Source organism: Colias philodice, chromosome 28, assembly GCF_061535455.1.
Source record: "Colias philodice isolate Cphi_HAF_F1 chromosome 28, ilColPhil1 Martin Lab GWU primary, whole genome shotgun sequence".
Lineage (NCBI taxonomy): Eukaryota > Metazoa > Arthropoda > Insecta > Lepidoptera > Pieridae > Colias > Colias philodice.
Genome location: NC_143113.1, coordinates 5,977,161 through 5,999,320, shown reverse-complemented (window position 1 = coordinate 5,999,320; position 22,160 = coordinate 5,977,161). Strand labels below are relative to the sequence as shown.

The window sequence follows — 22,160 nt, the reverse complement described above, 5'->3', positions numbered from 1 at the left end:
CGCAATGACAATTGATGTCAAAACTTTAATGACAGATTCCTTTTTCATGCGAGTTCCTCACGTGTTTACGTGTTGGTCTCGTAAAGTAGTTATTTATATATAAAATAACTACAAAATAATTCAAAATGAGTTTATATAACTTCAAAAAAATAGCCGTGGTCCCCACGGCTAAGGTAAGTACAGTGATTATTTGATATTTAATTTATTATTAAAGTTTATAAACATAACCTCTTATAACCATATTTTATTTATTGCAGGACTTTATTGATATTATTTTATCGAAAACACAAAGGAAAACACCGACTGTAGTACACAAGCACTACAAAATAACAAGGATTCGTGCATTTTATATGAGAAAAGTGAAGTTTACACAACAAAACTTTCACGACAGACTTTCGCGTATTATTCAGGTATGGTCTTTTTAATAACGATTTTTATAACAAACTTGGCGTCTTTATAACAAAGAGTATAATCTGTGTTGTTATTAATAAGGATATCCTATAAGATTCATAGAATATTGAGTACAATATGGTGCAATATAGATAACATTGTATTTTGCTGATAAAATATCGATACCTTTGGGTAGAAAGGTCGTATAAACCATTTTGGCCAAATAGAGTTTTAAATACCATTTTTCTCAGATTTTTTTTCTCTATCGATCTGTATATACGAAATGTAGAAATTCGCCCAAAAATGGTTAATACGACCTAGAAATTTTCGGTCATAGCTTCTTAAAAAAGGTAAATTTTCAATGTACAAGCCGAATAATTTTTTTTTGTAGTGTTGTTATGATGTAATGACCATAATAAATATTAACTCAGGGCGTAAAAATAGTCGTTAATTGTAAATGGTTTATACACCCTAACGTGTTAAATGCATTACCTAAACATAGTTTAAATTCGACGTCGTAAATCCAAAGGCAGGTCGCGACGTTGGTGTATAAACCATATTCATTGCAAGAAGCACTTTACGACCAACACACAAGCTCGCATTTTAAAAAACAAAAGCCTTTGGGCGGACAGCGACAAGACGAAGAACGAGCGGGATGGACATACGAGTACCCGGCGGCCGGCGCATTTGTTTACTTTGATGCGAGTTTGCGCACAGAGCGTTTCGTTAACAAGTTTTATTGTTATTACAACAAATTAATATTATAAAGTAGTGATTAAATAATAACGTTATATTCTGTAAAATGGAGGGAGACACTAAAAAAGGAACCCTGGATGCTTTACTTCGACGGAGGCAAGTGCTTAGTGCATTATACGAAAGTCGACGATTAAAACCTGTGAAAACGTGAGTACCTACATACTTAATTTATTACAGACTAGGTAGCAAGTACGAAGAAATAAATAATAATTATAAATATTGTTTATATTATAAACAATATTCGTTATCTTGGAGAAAATGGTTTTTAACGACCTTCTTCGCTTACAATATTTTATTTTATTCCTTCAATTTGACATGTAACGGATGCTGGATCCGCATTAACGAATCAACAATTTTATAGGAAATGGTTTATACACCCTTCAAGCTATGATACTTTATAATAGACTAGCAAGTACGAAGAAATAAATCATGAACAATCTTCGTCATCTTGCAGGAAATGGTTTTTACGACGTTCTTCGCTTAAAATATTTTATTTTATTCCCTCTAACGGTGTGCTACTAATATTAAACCTGCATTTACACTCACGCTTTTTTTAGGGATGGCTTAAAAATCCTTCAAACGCGAAATGAAATCGTGGCCCGAGCACATAATAAAACAACGCTTATTATTATTGTAATAAGGTTCATTATTGAATGGCATAACATTTTGGTTCCACGGTGATGATAACGAAAATAATTTAAAATGTAGCCAGATAGATAATTTAAAATAATACAATAAACATTTTTAAGGATTCGACACGAAATATAATAATATTATTTTTACAGTATGATAACATTTATAGTAGAGGTACCATAACTTTTATCTAAGCTATTTCCCTATACCTTTGTCGGTGACTTTATTTCTTATTTTCAGCTCAACCCAACAAGAAGAGCCCGCAGTTAATATGCCACACAATATATCACAACATTCACAACAGGATATTTTATCGGATAGTGATGTTATAGAAGACAGTGACTCTGAACGACCTGCAAAACGTACCAAAAAACCACAAACGATAATTATGGATTCAACTACCAGTTATAGTGACAATACTTTTAGCACGTCTATAAATACGTCTTCACAATCCCATCCTTATTATGACGATGATGCTATACAGATTATTAGTCCTGTAAAACCTGACACAAGTAAAAAAGTTAACATAATTTCAAACATAATTATTAAAGAGTCAAGTACAAAACGTAACAAAGAAAATGAATCACCGTCATCTTCTATAACTATTGTAAATAATTCCCCGGATAAAAATGTCACCTTATTCACGAGCACTTTGAATGAAAACAATGCCCCAGTGGATGTCGATACTGACCTTAATGCCGTTATACCTTCAATGTACGTTGTCAGCGACACAGAACCAAATACACTAGCTCCAGTAATGGTATATACGGACCATAATGTTGCGACACCTTTGACATATTATGCTGCAAACCCAGATTTATCTACTCCAGCTAATCTCGATACTCACTTGGATACTTCTTTATACAATGTTGATGCTGCAAGTTCAGGCTTATCTCCTACAGTTGACATTAATACTGACCTAAATTCGATGAACAAATTTGATCCTGTTTTACCCGCTCTTGATGCACATAACGTCCTTAACGCTGCAAGTACTTCAGATTACAATGCAGATGCAGGCCCTGTTTCACCTTCTGCATATAATAATAAACAAACTAACCTGTATACTGATATTTCTTCGATAAAGAACGCTAACGTTGCAAGTCCATGTTTGTCTGCTAAAAAAGCTAAAAAGCGTCCAGCACGTGCCATGCATAAAAATATTTTAGATTTCTTGTCTGATGACGACACTGGTGACTATTCTGCAGGGAGTTCAGACGAATGGGTTCATGAAAATACAAGTGAATCAAGCGATGAACACACTTCTAAGACTACCAAAAGAAAGTTGAAGAAATTTAAAAAACAAGAAACAGATTTAATTAAAAGACATAAAATAATAAAAGTCAACAAGAGAAAGTTAAGAAAAATTAAAAAGGAAAAGGGAAAAGAATATGAAACTGATAAAGGAAAGGTTGTAAATGAGAAGAAGATTCAAAGTAACCCTTGTATTCCCGACAAATGCAAAAGAGGTTGCTACAATATAACAGAGGAGAGACGAACTACTTTATTCAATTTCTACTGGAATTTGGACTCGCAACGGCGAAAGGATTGGTTGGTACGAAGTTCACGCGTTGTGCCTTGTGCACGAAAAAGAACTGATTCAATTTTAAGCAGAAGAACCCTTACTTATGAGTATTACGTAAATAACGGTGATGACCACCAAAAAGTATGCCAAAAATTTCTGATCAGCACCTTAGATATAACTCAAAAGTTTTTATTGTATACACTTAATAACTCTGCGAATGATGTGGCTGAAAAAGACCGTCGCCAACGGAACACTTCAAATAAGTATTCCGACTTTGCAAAGACGCAAGTTAAACAGTTTATTGAAAAATTGCCTGCCGTCCCATCTCACTATAATAGAAAGAGAACAAATAGAGTTTACCTTCCCCAAGAATTAAAAAATGTATCTAATCTTTATAGACTGTATTTAAAAGAATGTCAAAGTTCAAATATTGAATTTGTAAGTGAATCCCTATTTAGAGGTATATTTCAAAATGAGTATAATATATCGTTCCATGTTCCTAAAAAGGATAAGTGTATACTATGTGTCAAAGCAGAAAATAACAAAGATCTTAGTGAAAGTGACAAAAATGCTCTTCAGGAACATTTAAATGAAAAACAGGCTACTTATAAAAGATTTGAACAGCATCAAAGGTTGCCATCAATAAAAAATGACACTATAGTATGCACTTTTGATTTACAAAAAGTCTTAAATACTCCGTATGGTGATAGTGTAGTATTGTATTACTCTAGAAAGTATGCACTATTCAATTTTACTTTATACGAAAGTATCACACAAGAAGTATTTTGCTATGTATGGGGGGAGTGCGATGCAAAGCGTGGAGCTAACGAAATCGCTACATGCCTATATTCCTATTTAAAGTCTGTAGATGAAAGAGGCATTAAAAATATTTTATTTTACTGTGACTCTTGTCCGGGTCAGAATAAAAATAAGACTATTTTATCTGTTCTGAACTACTTCTTAATGAAATCAACGCATTTAGAAGTGATACAGATAAATTATCTTTTACCAGGGCACACTTACATGCCTGTGGACTCTGTCCATGCAACAATTGAACGTGAAGTTAAAAAAATTACTGTATGGAGTCCAACACAATGGCCATCATACATTGAGGCTGCGAGAAAAAATCCTAGGCCTTATAATGTTAATGTAATGGAGTATTCTGATTTTCTCAATTGGAATGAAATAACAGCTGAGACATTTACAAATGAAACTTCTAAAGCCCTGAAAATGCGAAACATCCGAATTATTACGATGAAGAAAAAGAATCCAAATGAAATATACATTAAATATTCAATGAAAGAAGAGACGTCAACTGATAAAATACTATTATTTAAAAAATCTGGCAATAAAGATAAAGGTAAGGGTAGAGGTAAAGGAAGATCGAAAAGCCGTGCGATACCCGAACAAGATGACGTAAGCAATGATCCACATAAAAGGGTGATGACTATGTCCCCAAGTGCACTTTATAAAAACAAATTGCAAATATCGGATGCAAAATATAAGGATTTAAAACGTCTATGTGATAATGGAATCATACCGAAAAGGTACCACCATGATTATTTTGACTTACCACATGGAAATGTGACTGACTCTCTTACTCTAACCGACGAAGAAGACGAGAAAGAGCTAATTGAATAATTCAATTACTTATTATTATAAAATTATAAATAATAATAGGTTTTCTTATATACGTAATTTCATATTTTGTTCTAAATTTATTATACAGTAAAAAACAAGACTATGTAAAATGATTGTATTCTTTGTCACCAATTTTTTTTTTGTAATAATAATATATTTTAAACGAATACATAATTCGTTTTAAAATAATTTACAATAGTATTAATTACAATAATTTATGGTAACAATTCGATAAAGATTAAAGTAATTTTAAACGAATTATGAATACAAATTAAAATCATAAATAAGTAACTTTTTAGTTTATACGCTAGTTAAGTTTAGTGCTTGACAGTTTTTTTTTATTTAGTTGTAATTCAATAAATTACTTAGAAAGTAAGCATAAGTACAAAGGCTTAATTCAATAATTTATTGTATTTACAAAAAAAGATCGATCAAGTCATAATTTTATAAATAATAAAAATGGCTGATTAGTTTAAATTAGAAGAAGATTGAATATTTTTTTTTTATGATAAAACAATCTACTTAGATTGTTTTATTTCACTTTTCAGTTTATGTTGTTATATTCTTTCAATTTAAAAATGTTAAACCTGTAAGGTATGCTGAACAATTATTAAAATATTAGTAAATATTGATTATAAGGTACTTATACCTAATAAATGTTGATTTCGTATTTCAGGTAGTTTTATTTTATTTGAATCGATCATTATTGGGTATAAGAATAATAATAATTGAGTTCCTACTAATTCTGAGAGTAACATGACTGTTTATTAATGAGAATTCAATTAATCTATAATTATAAATGGTTTTTAATACGATAAAAACTACATCTATGGGATTTAACGCTAGTGAATGCTTACCAAAAATTTATTTACGACCTTTACATTTTTTTTAAGTACATTTTCATGGGGTGTATTAACCAACAATTGATGTTTTCTTAGATGTAAATCCAAGCTAACTTTAAAACTAACAAGGATAGATAGGTTTTGATGATTCAACCTTTTTCATTCGCAAATTGTAAGAACTTTTCCCATAGATCATTTTTTTATAACTTCGAAAACAAAAAAGTTATGAATTTTTATGTAAAAAAAAAAACGTTTTTCTGCTCTCCTGAAAAGTAGGGTTTTGGTTTATACGACTTTTCTACCCAAAGGTATCGATATGAAGAATAGTAAAAATTATTTTTACCACCGTTTCCTGTAACAAGGTTCAATTTATGATAGAGGATTTGTTTCGTAAATTTTTCTCTTTTGAGAAAACAATTTATAAAACCTTGGATATTAAAATTACTCAGAATTATAAAAATACCAATAGATGATAAATATAATACAGATTGGACTATTCCATTTTACATGCCATTATAAACTGACTATATTTGTAAATATTTGTTTTTAATTTACAGGAATTCCCAAAACTGGACGATGTGCATCCATTCTACGCAGATTTGATGAACGTCTTGTATGACAAGGATCATTACAAGCTTGGTTTGGGGCAGTTGAACACGGCCAGGCATCTGATTGACAAGTTAGTTTAATAATACTAATATCACCATTAATGCAAAAGTCTGTAAATATGTATGTATGTTAGGTATTCATGCAAAAACCACTAAACAGATTTTGAAAATGCATTTTTATTATGATTACAAAATATTAAATGTATTTCTGGAGTTACAAGTTACATATATTTTCCATAAACTGAAGAATTAACTTTTTACTCACACATTGACCATGATAGCTTCATTTAATCACCGTTGGAAAAGTCATACATGGCTTTTCATGTTTTTTTTTAAATGAGAATTACTGTTTTACGCTGATATAAAGTCAATATAAGAAATATAAAGTCAAAATTATAGCAATCCTATTATGATTATAAATGCAAAAGTTTGTGAGGATGGATGGATGCTTGTTACTCTTTCACGCAAATACTACTGAACCGATAATAATGAAATTTGATATGTAGATAGCTCAAGACCCAGAATAAGACATAGGCTATCCTTTAATCTTGGCAATTCTACAGGAACTGGATCTATGCGGGTTTTTCTGTTAAGGGCCGATTTTTCAATGCTTGGATAAAACTTATCCATCCAATAAAGTATTACACAACACTATTAAAATGTCAAGTAAACTGTCAAATACGGGTAAATAGAATACGTTTTTAAAATGGTAGTTTTATACATTATTCGACGAATAAGTTTTATCCAAGCATTGAAATATCGGCCCTAAAACACAGAAATCTAGCGTCTGTAGCGACACCTCGCTCTGAATCGCGCAAGCGAAATGTTTTCGCTACAGAGCTATATATACAACTTTCCGACATCATTCATCGGGGCCTTCACGGCCGGCCAGTCAAGTTGACTGGTCGAGGATCCTCCCTTTTTCGATGGAGGAATTCCACCTTCCTTCCTCCACAGTGGTGACCCCTGACAGTTCACAACTCCTTCTGTCCATCCATGATGTCCATGCTCACCTATCCCTTCCCCGCCTACGATCACCGCCCGCCAGCCAGCGCACTCGGCTTCAAATGGAGTCCTGTCCACGACCATGTGCGATCGCGCATGCTTGGTCAGCTCCACAGCCACCCTCACTGCACACTCCGACTCACTGGAGCATTACACGCAGCATCACCGCACTCAGTTCCGACTCACTGTGAACTAGCGGCTTCCTGTTCCGACTCACTGGAACATACCTGGCACTGGCAAGGCAATTCGTACTACGACCTCCGGTCTCGGAGGGGAGTCCTGTAGCGACACCTCGCTCTGAATCGCGCAAGCGAAATGTTTTCGCTACAGAGCTATATATACAACTTTCCGACATCATTCATCGGGGCCTTCACGGCCGGCCAGTCAAGTTGACTGGTCGAGGATCCTCCCTTTTTCGATGGAGGAATTCCACCTTCCTTCCTCCACACGTCTATATATAATTGCAGTGTCGCCAAAGACTACGTGCGTCTGCTCAAGTTCGGCGACTCGCTGTACCGCTGCAAACAGCTGAAGCGAGCAGCGCTCGGTCGCATGGCCACTATCATGAAGAGGCAGGCCGCTAACTTGACGTATTTGGAACAGGTTTGTGACTGTTTTGTACAGTAGTCTTTTGACGTGACAACGTCTTATAAATCGATAGAGCCGCCTGCACACACGAAAAAACATGACTCATGCGGCGTTACCTCGCTCTGAGGCGTTCCATGTAAGGCTTGAAGTGTAAGTGAGAGCGCGGAACGAGCGACAAAACTCAAAACTCAATCTCAAACATTCATTTATTCAATTAGACTACTATTTAGTAGCACTTTCGAATCGTCATTACATAAGTATTTTTAACATTTACCACTGATTCGGAAAGCAGTGTCTATGGAGAGTTCTTCTCCATAGACACTGCAAGAAACTCCATAGTTGCTCTTATATTGATGTTGTATTCTTAAACATACCGTTGATATTAAGTCACATTCCTTAAAAGTTTTTTTATGGGTTGATGTTTTTTAAACATTTTCATTTTTGTTACAATTTCATATAATATTGATATGAGTAATATTACTTAACACAGTGTTATGTAATAAATTATGTATTTGTGTTCTATCTTTTTATCTTGCAGAGTTCCATTTTTTTTTTCGTAAATCATCTTCATACAATATAGGTGTCAGCATTAATCCCACTTGGTAATTCAAATGTTAAGTTTTTGCAAATTTTTTCTCTAATATTAATGTTAAAAAATATATTTATTTATGTGCTTTCAGGTGCGCCAACATTTGTCGCGTCTGCCATCTATCGACCCGTACACCAGAACTATTATTATTTGCGGCTTCCCCAATGTTGGAAAGTCCAGTTTTATCAATCAGGTAATCTGTGAATTGCAAATCTTATATATAAAAATGAATCGCAAAATGTGTTGGTAAGCGCATAACTCGAGAACGGGTGGACCGATTTCGATAATTCTTTTTTTATTATATTCCTTGAAGTACGAGGATGGTTCTTATGTAGAGAAAACATAAATATGTACCACGGGCGAAGCCGGGGCGGACCGCTAGTATATGATAAAAACATGGTCATACTTGTTCACCTACTTCTATTGTATATTTAATTAATTAAAAACTGTTCAGTAGTTGATATCAATAATTATATGATAAATTTTAATTCTAAATTGTATGTACAATCTCTACGAATATTATAAAGAGGAAAACTTTGTTTGTTTGTTTGATTGTAATGAATGGGCTCATAAACTACTGGACCGATTTTGATGAAATTTGGCACAGATAATATTTAGACCCTGAGAAAGAACATAGGCTACCTTTTATTGCGAAATATTTACCACGGGCGAATCCGGGGCGGACCGCTAGTAAAGAATAAAGTCGTTATTTCAGCAAAAAAAAATATTTTTCTACTTTGAAATTGTATACTGTTATTTGCTTATTAAAAAACTCAGAATTACTACTACCCTTTTTTTATATCGCTTAAAGTAAATAAATACGTTGTTAAATATATTTATTTTAATTTAATTATTTTTTTCAGATAACACGCGCAGACGTAGAAGTGCAGCCTTACGCGTTCACAACCAAGAGTTTGTATGTCGGACATACAGATTATAAATATTTGAGATGGCAGGTGAGACTTTTTTATGTGATTTATTATTATTTAAGAAAAAACAATATTAATTAGTTTTGTACCTTCAGTAATTTAATACAATGTATTTTTGTGTATCTTAAAAAAATAATCTACTGTAACTATATTGTATCAATTTTTTTAATATTTATTTAATTGGGGAAAGTGAAAGTTATAATGAGAACAAGACATGATCAAAAGATAATAAGAATGTAATATTCTAAAAATTAAAAAAAAGGAAAGCAATTGATTTGCAATGAATTTGTTACCTGATTTAAAAAGATCTTAATAAAAGAAATGCCAAAGTCGCGGTTAGAAAACATTGTATACATCGTGAAAAAATGTCTTTCCTCATACAAATCAAAATAATCACACAAATCTATATATTTTCCAGGTAATAGACACGCCCGGTATCCTAGATCACCCGCTAGAAGAGCGCAACGTTATCGAAATGCAAGCGGTCACTGCGCTCGCGCATTTACGAGCAGCCGTTCTATACTTTATAGATCCTTCTGAACAGTGTGGGCATAGTATTGAGGAACAGGTGAGGGTTTTGGTTCAAAAAAATATTAAAATTGCCGTGTTTTGCCATTGTTGTATGTTAGGAATAGTAGTGGACCCAATGGTGTACCTTGAGGGACACCATGTGTACTAAATAAATAGAATGTTGTTGAATTATGTTTTACCAATATCATGTTGTTGAAAAGTTTGATCGATTATTTATTTAATTGAGAAAATTATGGAAACATCAACGCTGTGTATGTGTTCTTTCGCACTTAAAAAGTTTTCAAAGATACTCTGAAATATGTGTTTTTGTTACAAATAGGCCCTGTTGCTATGTTTTATTTCTTTTTCATGTGAAACCTTTCATTTTTGTTTTTCTTTTAAATTAACTTCGTGAATTATTTTAATATCTTACAATAATTGAATGTTTTATTATATGTTAATGAATAAATTCCAGATATCACTATTCGAGAGCATCAAACCGCTATTTAGCAACAAGCCACTCATCGTGGTACTAAATAAAGTGGACGTAGTGAAGCCGGAGGACTTGCCCGAGGGGAAGAGGCAGCTGATTGTACAGTTGGAGGAAACATGCGCTAAGGGGAACATTGTCAAGTTAGTACATAAATAAAAAAAATGTGTGCGTGTACTAGTGTACACACGTAAGAAGTGAAACTTCTTTATGACCTTATTTTTCAAAACATAATTTACTATTTGCAACTTTACAGAAATACGTCGAATCACGCGTGGTAGGGATAAGAAAAAGATGGCGCGTAACGGAAAAATGTCACGCGTAACGAAAAAATGTTACACTAAAATTTTTTCCAACCCCGATAAAGTAGTTTCACTTCAATAAATAAATATCTATACTAATATTATAAAGCTGAAGAGTTTGTTTGTTCGAACGCGCTAAGCTAAATAACTGCTGGTCCGATTTGAAAATTTCTTTTGGTGTTAGATAGCCCATTCTTCGAGGAAGGCTATAGGCTATATATCATCATGCTAAGGCCAACAGGAGCGGAGCCACGCGGGTGAAACCGCGGAGAACAGCTAGTACATACATATAGGGAAAAGATACACATAGTTACAAATGGAATCAAGAAAACAAGTGGTAAATGTTAAAAATATGTAATGACGTTTCAAAAGTGCTTCTATAAGAAGTCTAATTGAATGAATAAATGTTTGAGTTTGAGTTTGAATCAGATACACACATAGACAATACACATGCATCCAAACAATGAAGGGAAAAACATTTAATAACACAACCAGAGATAAATGTTTATGTATTTATTTAGCCTTTTTAACTGGGTGAGAATGGTTTCTATTGCTGTATAATTTTCATAGTGCTTTTATTTTATGTATAATTCATCGTTTTATGATAAAAATAACCGAATGTCACGTGTTGTTTCGCGTGTGTTGAATGTCGCGGCCCACCGTAAGTTTCAATTTCGCTTGCAAGCAAATGCCGCTTTCTAGAGTAGGCTATTATTTATGCCTAAAGTTTTTAGGCATAAGCCTAAACTTAACTTTTGTTAGGGAGTGAACCTTCTGTACGTAGCACTATTATATGGATTTGACAGAGAGATAATTTTTCAAATTGGACACGTGAAAGTTCCTGAGATTAGGCTCTACAGGCGAACAAACATACAAACTCTTCTAGCTAGTAATACATTTGTATAGATATTAATTATTAATTGAATTATTAATTATTAAGAATTGGTTCTTCTCCATAGATACTGCTTTCCGAATCGGAGGTAAATGTAAAAATATGTATTGACGTTTCAAAAGTGCTTCTTGAAGAAGTCTAATTGAATAAATAAATGATTGAGTTTGAGTTTGAATAACTATTTCAGTGCGGACGGTAACTCAGAACTACGTACAGTACCAGTGATGCGTTCTTCCACCCTCACCGGAGAAGGTGTTCAAGAGCTGAAGGTGGAAGCCTGCGAGAGGCTGTTGGGTCACAGGGTCACCGAGAAGATGAGGACTAAGAAGGTAAGATGGACGGACAGACGTACATTAATTTGAAAAAACAAAAATATTATAAGAAAAAAAAAGACGGGTTGCACTCCGGGAGTGCCGGCAGAAGTGAAAACTTGATTATTAACGTTCAGCATGTTTGATATTTTGGAATGGAAAAAAACATCCGTCTTACGCTTTTTCGATCAGGCCACGTGTCCTGACGCGAGTTTAAGATTTTATACCCAACGCCGCTGAAGAAGTTTTCACTTCAAAAATAATAAATTTTGGACCTGTGCGTGATATAAGCCAATACATTTCTATGCATTTTGGAAACAGAAATATCCAATACGAATTGCGATTTGATTGCCATGAAAATATTAGAATTGTAATATTGTGTCAATTACTTATTATTAAAGGCATAATAAAGCGTCTTAATATCATATATCACATTTTGAACTCTTTCTCATTTATAAATCCTAGTAGGAAGTTAGCAATCTCCCAGATAATTATAAACAAAAAAAAATTATCAATTATAATATTATAATAATTTTTACCGCGAATTTTATTAATTTGTACATCATAAAAAGTGAAAGTAGTAATTTATATAAAGGTGTCCCCCAAGGCGCGCCTTGGTCCACTACTATTCCTAACATACACAAATGACACAGGTGGACGGAATACTAAACCGTCTACACGTGGCTGTACCAACACCAAGAGACGGTAAATCCCGACCTCCCGTGATACCTTCCGGGGTGTTGGCAAAGAGGGAAAAGGAGGGGAGGAAACGGAAGCTTGAGAGGGAGATTGAATTGGAGGAGGGCGATGATTATGTGCTCGGTGAGTTCATCCTATTAATATTATAAATGTGAAAGTTTGTATGGATGTATGGATGTTTGTTACTCTTTCACGCAAAAACTACTGAACCGATTACAATGAATTTTAGCACACATATAGAGGGTAACTTGGATTAACACATAGGATAGGTTTTATCCCGGAAATCCTACGGGAACGGGAACTATGCGGGTTTATCTTTGAAAATGCGGGCGAAGCCGCGGGCGGAAAGCTAGTAGTAAATAATTTAGGGCCGATTTTTCAATGCTTGGATAAAACATCCGTTCAATAAAGTATTACACGATAATACCTCTATTAAAATGTTACGGTTGTCAAATACGGGCAATTAGAATACGTTTTTAAAATGGTAGTTTTATACATTATTCGACGAATGAGTTTTAACCAAGGATTGAAAAATCAGCCCTTAGTAGACAGTGCTAAAATAAACATTACAAGTTGTAGATGCTTTAGAATTAAAGGTAATGTCAGTTTTTTTTGAGTAATTGTGATAAAGCTTTCTAAGGAACAGGATAAAGTTATCAAACTATGGAATAATAGTTTTAGAACGAATCAAAATTGCTTAAGAAGTTTTTAAATATGAATAAACAAACAATTTCAGCATGTAAATGAGCATAAATAATGTCAGAAAATTCGAATATGAATTCTTTGAATGCATTTTTTTTAAATTGGTTAAGGCAAAGTTTACAGCATCTATGTGTTATAGTGAAATAAATAACACTTTATTATGTTTAATCTATAACCTGAAAAAATTTAGAAACTCAAACCTACCCTCATTTCAAAACCCATAAACATAAACACAACTGTGACATACCTATTTTATAGAATTATAGATAATAGTTTCTTGCCGGTAAAAAACAATATCGAGAAACAGAATACGAGAAAGACCAACTATGGAGTTACTTGCCGGTTCTTCTCCATAGATATTTCCGAATCGGTGGTAAATGTTAAAATATGTAATGACGATTCGAAAGTGTTTCTGAAAGAAGTGTAATTGAATAAATAAATGTTTGAGTTTGAGAAATATCACTACATAGTATAAAACAAAGTCGCTTTCTCTGTCCCTATGTCCCTTTCTATGCTTAAATCTTCAAAACTACGCAACGGATTTTGATGCGGTTTTTTTTAATAGATAGAGTGATTCAAGAGGAAGGTTTTAGCATATAATTTATTAGGTTTTAGACAAAGCGGGCGAAGCCGCGGGCGGTAAGCTAGTTTTAATATTTCCTATAATTTTACCAGATCTACAAAAGAACTACGCGGACATACCGGAGGAGGAACGCCACGATCCGATACCGGAGTTCTGGGAGGGACACAATATTGCTGATTATATCGATCCGGAGATATTTGAGGTTTGTGGAAACTTGTACCTTATTGCGTTTGCGTATTGTTTGTAATATGGCGTAAAATTTTATGCATATAAGTAAACTTGGAATTAAGTGGCATTGTACCTTATTGCTATGGGGAATGGGGATAGAGTCTATTTTGTTGAGGAGTTCAGGGAGCGACACAATATTGCTGATTATATCGACATGGAGATATTCGAGGTTTGTGAAAAATAGGCATGACGAAAGATTTTGAAATCCTCTTCCATAATGTGTGTATACGTTTACTATACAATAAAAACCCTATATTTCGGTAATATACTTAAATTTAACGAAGATTAAAGCCATTTTTCAAAAAATATTTAATATCTGTGCCAAAACAGCTCGCAGGTGTCATGGCGTAGGCGTGACGTCAAACTTTGGTAAATACGTAATTATTTGTACGCATTGCGAAGAAAATTAAAAAAGTCTTTATTTAATATGTGTTATAGAAACGAATTTCAAAGTTTATGAGTGGTGTGCAGTATTGCAGTATGAATCCACATAAAAATAATGCTCAAAAATGTGTTAGTAATTATTTCAAGCGAGAAATAATAAGAAATGATTGTATAAAGTTGGTGCGGAGAACCCCGAACCACGTATTCGTGAATTCGCAATTGTATTTCTGTTCTGAGTCGATAAAGCATACGTGAAACAATAGAAAATAAATAAAAATGCGTATTCTCAACATATTCATAACAACAAAACACATCTGACGCGAGTTGTTTACTTAAGCGTGACGTCACGCGTGTTTTAGTCAAAATGGCTAATTGCAGAATTTCAATGTTTTATTTTATTGATAATCTCATTAATCTTAATGGTTTTAAGATTTCTAAGTCACTATATTGAATTTATTTATTGTACATTTTCCCTTAAAAACACTAATACGATCATTTATGGATACTGTCGTCATGCCTATTGTACCTTATTGCTACGGGGAAGAGTCTAAATTATTGTTAAATTGCACATTATTCTTTTTTTATTTTTATTTTATTAAGGCTCATTAGCAGCAGTACATCGATTGTTTTACATAAAAAGTACACAAAAAATATAGGACATGATGTACAACTAATAAAAAATGAGCACTGCATGCACTACAAAAATTAATTACATTAAAAAAATAATAATAATATACACATTAAATACATTTTAACTTAATAAAATACATTTTAAAATAATCACTAGATAAAATTAAAATAACAATATAATAATCAAAATGGAATAAAATTAATTGAAATTTAAACAAATAAAATTAAAAAGTTACTTTAAAAATGACTACATATATAACATTCAAATTAAATTAATATAAAATGCAGAATTAATTCATTTTCCAACATAAATAAACAAAAAAATCTTAATACTATTATAAAGGCAAAAGTTTGTAAGGATGTATAGATGTATGGATGTATGGATGTATGGATGTTTGTTACTCTTTCACGTAAAAACTACTGAACCGATTACAATGAAATTTAGCACACATATAGAGGGTAACTTGGATTAACACATAGGATAGGTTTTATCCCGGAAATCCCACGGGAACGGGAACTATGCGGGTTTTCCTTTGAAAACGCGGGCGAAGCCGCGGGCGGAAATCTAGTCATGTATAAAAGAGAGGTACCTAGTATAATAATTAAACACTGACATGGTTGATCGCTTGCAACGTCTGTTTAAATTTTCCAATATTATCGAAATGTATATCTAGTGTATGATTTACTATTCGATTGTAATTTCTACATATTCGTGGTATGGGAGAGAAGGAACCCAAAGTGGTCCTCATGACAGGCACCGATAATAGTGGGATCGGTTTACGTGGGAATTTACTAGGCGTCCGGAATCCAATCAGAGAAAGCAATTGAGGGCAGTCAATATGATTTCTAATTAATTTGTATAAAAATAAAATATCAAAATTGTCGCGCCTTTTCTCTAAAGAAACCATTCTAAAATATTCCAAACGCTTAGAGTACGAAATCAGACTTTTACTAATGTTTTGACTATAAGCAAGATGCCATATAAACCTTTTTTGCACGCGCTCTAATCGAAGTGAATGTGTAGCAAAGTGAGGGCGCCACACTACAGAGCAGTATTCTAAGACATTACGTACAAAGGTATTATAAAGGATAATTTTAGTCTTAGGACATTTGAATAATCTTGCGTTTCTGATTACGAACCCGAGCATCTGGTTGGCCTTCTTTACAACGTTTTCAATGTGGTCTAGAAAAGTAAATTTTGTATCAAAAGTAACGCCCAAATCTTTGATACTATCCACTCTCCCTAATTCTTGATTATTGGCATAATATTTTGAGTTAATGTTAACATGCTTACGTGAAAAACTTATATAAGAGCATTTTCCTATATTAAGCTTCATGCCATTTGATTTACACCAATTTACTAGGTTATTAAAGTCCTCTTGAAGAAGAAAAGTGTCCTCAATACGAGTTATTACACGCATAAATTTCAGATCGTCCGCAAACAGGTATGGTGTGGAGTTACGGAAACAGCTAACAATGTCATTAATAAATATATTAAATAACACGGGGCCTAAGTGCGAGCCTTGTGGTACGCCAGATTTGATGCTATAATACGGAGAATCGAACCCATTTACTACCACGTAGAACGCACGGGAGTGCAAATAACTACCTAACCATTTCAAAAGCGACCCAGAAAAACCAATTGTAGCTAGTTTGTGAATTAAAATATTATGAGGAACCATGTCAAACGCCTTTTTAAAATCGGTGTATATGACGTCGACTTGCTGATTGCGGTCTATGGCAGAAATAATATTTTGTGAAAAATGAACTAGGTTAGTTACTGTGGAACGAGCCTTAGTGAATCCATGCTGACTGTCCGTTAAATATTTTTTAAAATGGTGTTGAATGAAAGGTAATGTGCAAATTTCAAAGACCTTGGAAAACGTCGATAGTCGTCGTCGTTACGTCGTGACGTCGATAGTATTCTAATAGGTTTAGAGTCTGTTTTGTGTAGTAAAATTTTTGAAGATTGTACCTTATGGCTATAGTTTTAGAGTCTGTTTTGCTTTGTAGACTTTTGTGAAATTGAACCTTATTAATATAGATATAGCGAACTAGATATTCGAAGTTTGTGCGATGTTGTACCGTATTGCTATGGGGATAGTCTATTTTGTTTAGTTGTAGCTTGTAACTACCATGACATTGTGTGAAATTGAACCTTGAATTTATGAGAAATTGAATCAATATGATTCAATTTCTCGAAAGATCGAAATTCGAGTCGGTATTCGTTTACAAACTTTGAAATTTTATAAAACTAGTTTTCCGTCCGCGTAGACATAGTATATTTCCATTTACTACTAAAAACTCTATTAAATCGATACTATAATATTATAAAGCTGAAGAGTTTGCGTGTTTGTTTGTTTGAACGCGCTAATCTCAGGAAATACTGGTCCGATTTGAAAAATTCTGTTAGATAGCCCATTTATCGAGGAAGGCTATAGGCTATAAATTATATCATTATGCTAAGACCAACAGGAATGGAGCCACGTGGGTGAAACCGGGAAACGCAGCTAGTATGAAATAAAACGTTTAATAATTTAAATATTGATATATTATCTAGAAATTAGCCGATCTAGAGCGTGAGGAAGAACTCCGCGAAGCGGGCGGTATGTACGCGGTGCCCAAGATCGAACTGGACCAGAGCATGAAGGAGATCAGGGAACTGGCTATACAGATACGGTGAGTTTGTTCATTCATTCATTGTTCATGTGAATTGTTCATTCATTCACTATTGTGCGGTTGTGCCTTATTTTGTCCCAGATTTAATTGAAACTTTGTACACTTATCAAGGATCGGTGACAATACAATAATTGAAATTGATATTTTTTGTTTTATGGCATTCAAATGCTTTATAAATATGAATTTATTAAGAATATAAAAAAATTCGAACACTAGGCGGGACTCGAACCCGCATCCTTTCACGCCAATCCGGGGCGGACGCCATACCAACTCAGCCACCCGTCATTTTTTCTAATTTAATAAATTCGTTCAGTATATGCATGTGAATTATTCATTCATTCACTATTTTGACTCAATTTAAATGGATAGGTGCAAAACAAATTTTGTAAAAATAAAGGTGGATTTTGACCCAATCTAATTCAAACTTTGTACACTTATCAAGGATCGGTGACAATACAATAATTTCACGAGTTTATCTTATTATTCTGAATAATCTATATAATTTATATAAAAATGAAACCCGTTTCGCGTTGTCACGACTCACGGCATCACGTGTGAACGGCTGAACCGATTTCGATAATTCTATTTTTATTATATTCCTTGCAGTACGAGGATGGTTCTTATGTAGAGAAAGCGTAAATATGTACCACGGGCGAACCGCTAGTAAAAAATAAATGTTTAAAATAAATATTTGTTACTTTCAGTTGCAACATTAAACAGTGTTGTTTTTTTTTTAATTTTCTAAACATTCCAGATTGTTTCATATAATATTATTGCTTTAATAATAATATGATTGCTCACAAACATTAAAACAATGTCGTTTCCACAACAGCAACAAGAAGGCGGTACTCAAAGACGAGTCGCGTCTAGTGAAACAGTCAACAAAGCCGGTGATGCCGCGAACTTCCCGCGCCCGCGACCGCGACCGCTCCACCACGCGCCTGCGCACCGAGATGGAGAAGCTCGGTGAGTGTGCACACACACACACACACACATAATATACACACAGACAGACAGACAATACAAATGCACACACACACACAGATAATATATAATTAGTCTTAGACGGTTATTTATTTTTAAGAAAATACTTCCAAAGAACAATCACAATTTTTAATATTTAATGTTATAACGCGTTTCATTAAAGAAACGAATCTTCAATGGCGGCCAAAGCTGACACTGACATATGGTAGGGTCAGTAAAAAAGAAAATAAAAATAATGTAAATGGATAATAATTATTTTATTAATTATTTCTAATTGATCATTGACAAACTTCTTTGTTATGGTACTTGTATATTTATATGAATTATCATATTTACGTATACAGAATGCAACAAAATACCCATAATATTTGTAATGAGCCCATAAAACTGAACAACTTTTCCCAAAGAACATATTTTGTCAAATTCCAATAAAACATTATTTACTATTGCAAATACATACATAATTGTAATGGTTTTATGATAAAAAGTATTATGTATAGGGAAAATCAAATACATTTTAGTGATTTTACTTCTCCCAATTTTTTTTGCATGCCGTACGGCCGTGTGTAAGCGAGAGGTGTATAAGCGCCGCCATTTAAGATTCGTTTCTTTATTGAAATGCTCTATAACAATTATTACTAAGCGAAATGGTGACGTCTATCCGATCCCTATATCGAAAAACGAGAGAGAAGCCGAGCGCGGTGTCTGACATCTGCCACCGTCCTCGCTAGCTGGCCTGCGATCCCTTTTCCGTCTTTCACCTCCATGACGTCACAGCCGAAGACGCCCTCTAGTGCCTATTCCACTAACTATTCATATATTCACAAACACGTATACGCAACAAATATAATCATACACACAGACAATCCTACTAAAATTATAAATGCGAAAGTTTGTGAGGATGTGTGTGTGTGTGTGTGTGTTTTCTTTCACGCAAATACTACTGAACCGATTACAATGAAATTTAGCACACATATAGAGGGTAACTTGGATTAACACATAGGATAGGTTTTATCCTGGAAATCCCACGGGAACGGGAAAACGCGGACGAAGCCGCGGGCGGAAAGCTAGTAATATATATTCACACGTATACGCAACAAATATACCCATACACACACGGACAATATTTTGTTTATAACAATATTTCAAAGTCAGCCTACGCAGTAATACCCAAGGAATCGCCTCGTCTCTGAGCGTACGCGCATTATATTGTATAATATCATTTCATCATCATTTCTGTTCATTACATTGTCATTTTAATAATTATAACGCCACAGGAGATATAGTACTTTCTATTAGTCCTTCGAAGGCAATAAAAAAGAAACAATTTATTTTATTCATTATTTTATTGACAACCTTTCTACACAATAAATAATTATTTTGTATTCACATTATGCAAATAAATATTTATTTCATTAATTTCTACGTGCAGGCGTCGACATGTCGGACAGTAAGAGCGCTCACTTCGTCACGCGTTCGCGTTCCCGCTCGCACTCCGCGCCGGCGAAGCGAGCGCGTGTCGAGAGTCGCACGCGCTCCGTGTCCCGACCTGCCAGGGACGAACAGGGCGTCAAGGATGTGGCTGTGAGTATACAACACTAACAAATGGATCTGCGATATCCGAATTTCATGCTAAATAAATAAAATATCATACATACAGACAAACAATAACACATGCACACTAAAAAAGGGCGTTTGTGTGCCGAGCACACCTGTCAGACGTGAAACTACTTTGGCAAGATTCAAAGATACTGAAATCGTCGCCTTAAGCCATAACGTGACGGTATCGCCATGGCGCGACCTTGAAATAATCACGACACACAGAACATTACAAAGTAATAATGAAGGTCATTAATTTCAACACAGATTTTTTGATAAAATACCGATATGATAATAATAAATGGAATGGAGTAACATAAAAAATATAAAAAAAAATGAAAACAAAAGTTAATTATATTGATTTACTATTGTAATAAAATATCGTTATAATAACACATGCTTTTCATTTCAGATGCAAAAGCGCGCCAAGAAAATGGCGCACATTGCCATATCGAAAAAGACAAAGAAGATGGGTCTCAAGGGAGAAGCCGACAGATTTATTGGGACCAAGATGCCCAAACATTTGTTTTCAGGCAAACGTGGGGTTGGCAAGACAGACAGACGTTAAAACTATATATATTTATATATATTGGCTTATATGTATGGCAGATTGTCTTATGTTATTTTGGTATGTATTGTGGAGTCGATATGGTGAAAATAGGGACTTTACAAGAATACCATGCGGTTTTATTTTTTAAGTAACTAAGTATAATATAATGTGTATGATTTTTAGCGAAGATACAGTATTTACCGTATTTTATCTTCATGTTATACTGCATACATTTATAACAATATAACAAGATATTAATTTGGTTTTCGTCAAGTTATAATGTAAGTAATAATATTATAATTTTTTTTTATCTTTATTTTGTCAAGCAGAAGACTTTTTAAAAAGGACCCTAATTTTTGAGTTTATATCAATGTATTGTTCCAAAGTCTTAATAAAAAAACTTGTGCCTATTTTATCAATATGATTGAAAAAAAATCTATTTTTAAATAAGGCATAAAAGCTTCATGTATAATATTGTACAATGTACAATGTTATTAAAGGAAAAGTGAAATATCAGTGTTCGGAACCGAACGATAATAATTATAGTCCTTTTCAACTAGGATGATTCCTGTGACACTTCATCGTGTTCCGAATTACGTATTTTATGTTCAAAACGCCAAAATAATTTTAGTGCATAATATTATATTTTATGGCGGCATTATTACCAAAAATATAAAAATGAAACATCTTAAGCTTATAAATCAAAAACAGTATTGTTTAGTTTAATATAATGAAAAATAAAATAAAATAACACAAAAATATAATACCTACGCAATTCGTGTACATGAAATGGATCGTTGAAAAATCATAGAGTTGGAAAATCATATAATCGGCGCCTATCTTGTGATCGTTTGTCAATCGAGTCAATCGTATGTACGAGTGCGTCAGCCTTGTATACAAGTTGCATTTTTATATTGATACTTTACGTGGTATTCTGTTATTGTTACTAATTGTTATTGTTGACTTTTGTTGCTGTTGTTTGCTAAGTTTCCTTAGTTAATTGTAGGCGAAATGCCGAAAAAACGAATTTTGGTACTTTATTCAAATCGATTTCATTTCCATATAAAATATTATCGATTATCGGAAAAAATTGATATGATTTCAGTAAAGACAT

At 33.6% G+C, this 22,160-nt stretch overlaps 2 protein-coding genes across 3 annotated transcripts; both read left to right on the top strand.

The window, feature by feature from the left end:
* Positions 1–17: 17 nt before the first annotated feature.
* On the top strand, positions 18–21,470 carry Non1 (nucleolar GTP-binding protein 1). Of its 2 annotated transcripts, XM_089712197.1 has the most exons (16): positions 18–173; positions 258–410; positions 6,342–6,463; positions 7,865–8,000; positions 8,666–8,767; positions 9,438–9,530; positions 9,922–10,071; positions 10,489–10,646; positions 11,885–12,026; positions 12,662–12,830; positions 14,085–14,194; positions 17,795–17,913; positions 18,746–18,879; positions 20,330–20,481; positions 20,909–21,100; positions 21,133–21,470. In XM_089712197.1, the coding sequence occupies exons 1-15, from the start codon at positions 126–128 to the stop codon at positions 21,062–21,064; spliced, it is 1,944 nt and encodes a 647-aa protein (XP_089568323.1). In that variant the 5' UTR covers positions 18–125; the 3' UTR covers positions 21,065–21,100; positions 21,133–21,470. The 2 variants fall into 2 exon arrangements, with proteins under 2 accessions (XP_089568323.1, XP_089568322.1); XM_089712196.1 differs by having other exon boundaries at positions 20,909–21,470.
* Positions 619–5,030, top strand: LOC149476411 (uncharacterized). Its single transcript, XM_089712081.1, has 2 exons — positions 619–1,293; positions 2,020–5,030. The coding sequence occupies exons 1-2, from the start codon at positions 1,193–1,195 to the stop codon at positions 4,940–4,942; spliced, it is 3,024 nt and encodes a 1,007-aa protein (XP_089568207.1). The 5' UTR covers positions 619–1,192; the 3' UTR covers positions 4,943–5,030.
* Positions 21,471–22,160: the final 690 nt, after the last annotated feature.

Bases quoted from the DNA above. Each gene is read 5' to 3' on its own strand.
- LOC149476411 (XM_089712081.1), top strand. From the start codon at position 1,193: ATGGAGGGAGACACTAAAAAAGGAACCCTGGATGCTTTACTTCGACGG. The intron at 1,294-2,019 runs GTGAGTACCTAC...TCTTATTTTCAG, and splicing joins CGATTAAAACCTGTGAAAAC to CTCAACCCAACAAGAAGAGC.
- Non1 (XM_089712197.1), top strand. From the start codon at position 126: ATGAGTTTATATAACTTCAAAAAAATAGCCGTGGTCCCCACGGCTAAG. The intron at 8,001-8,665 runs GTTTGTGACTGT...ATGTGCTTTCAG, and splicing joins ACTTGACGTATTTGGAACAG to GTGCGCCAACATTTGTCGCG. The intron at 14,195-17,794 runs GTTTGTGGAAAC...TATATTATCTAG, and splicing joins TCGATCCGGAGATATTTGAG to AAATTAGCCGATCTAGAGCG.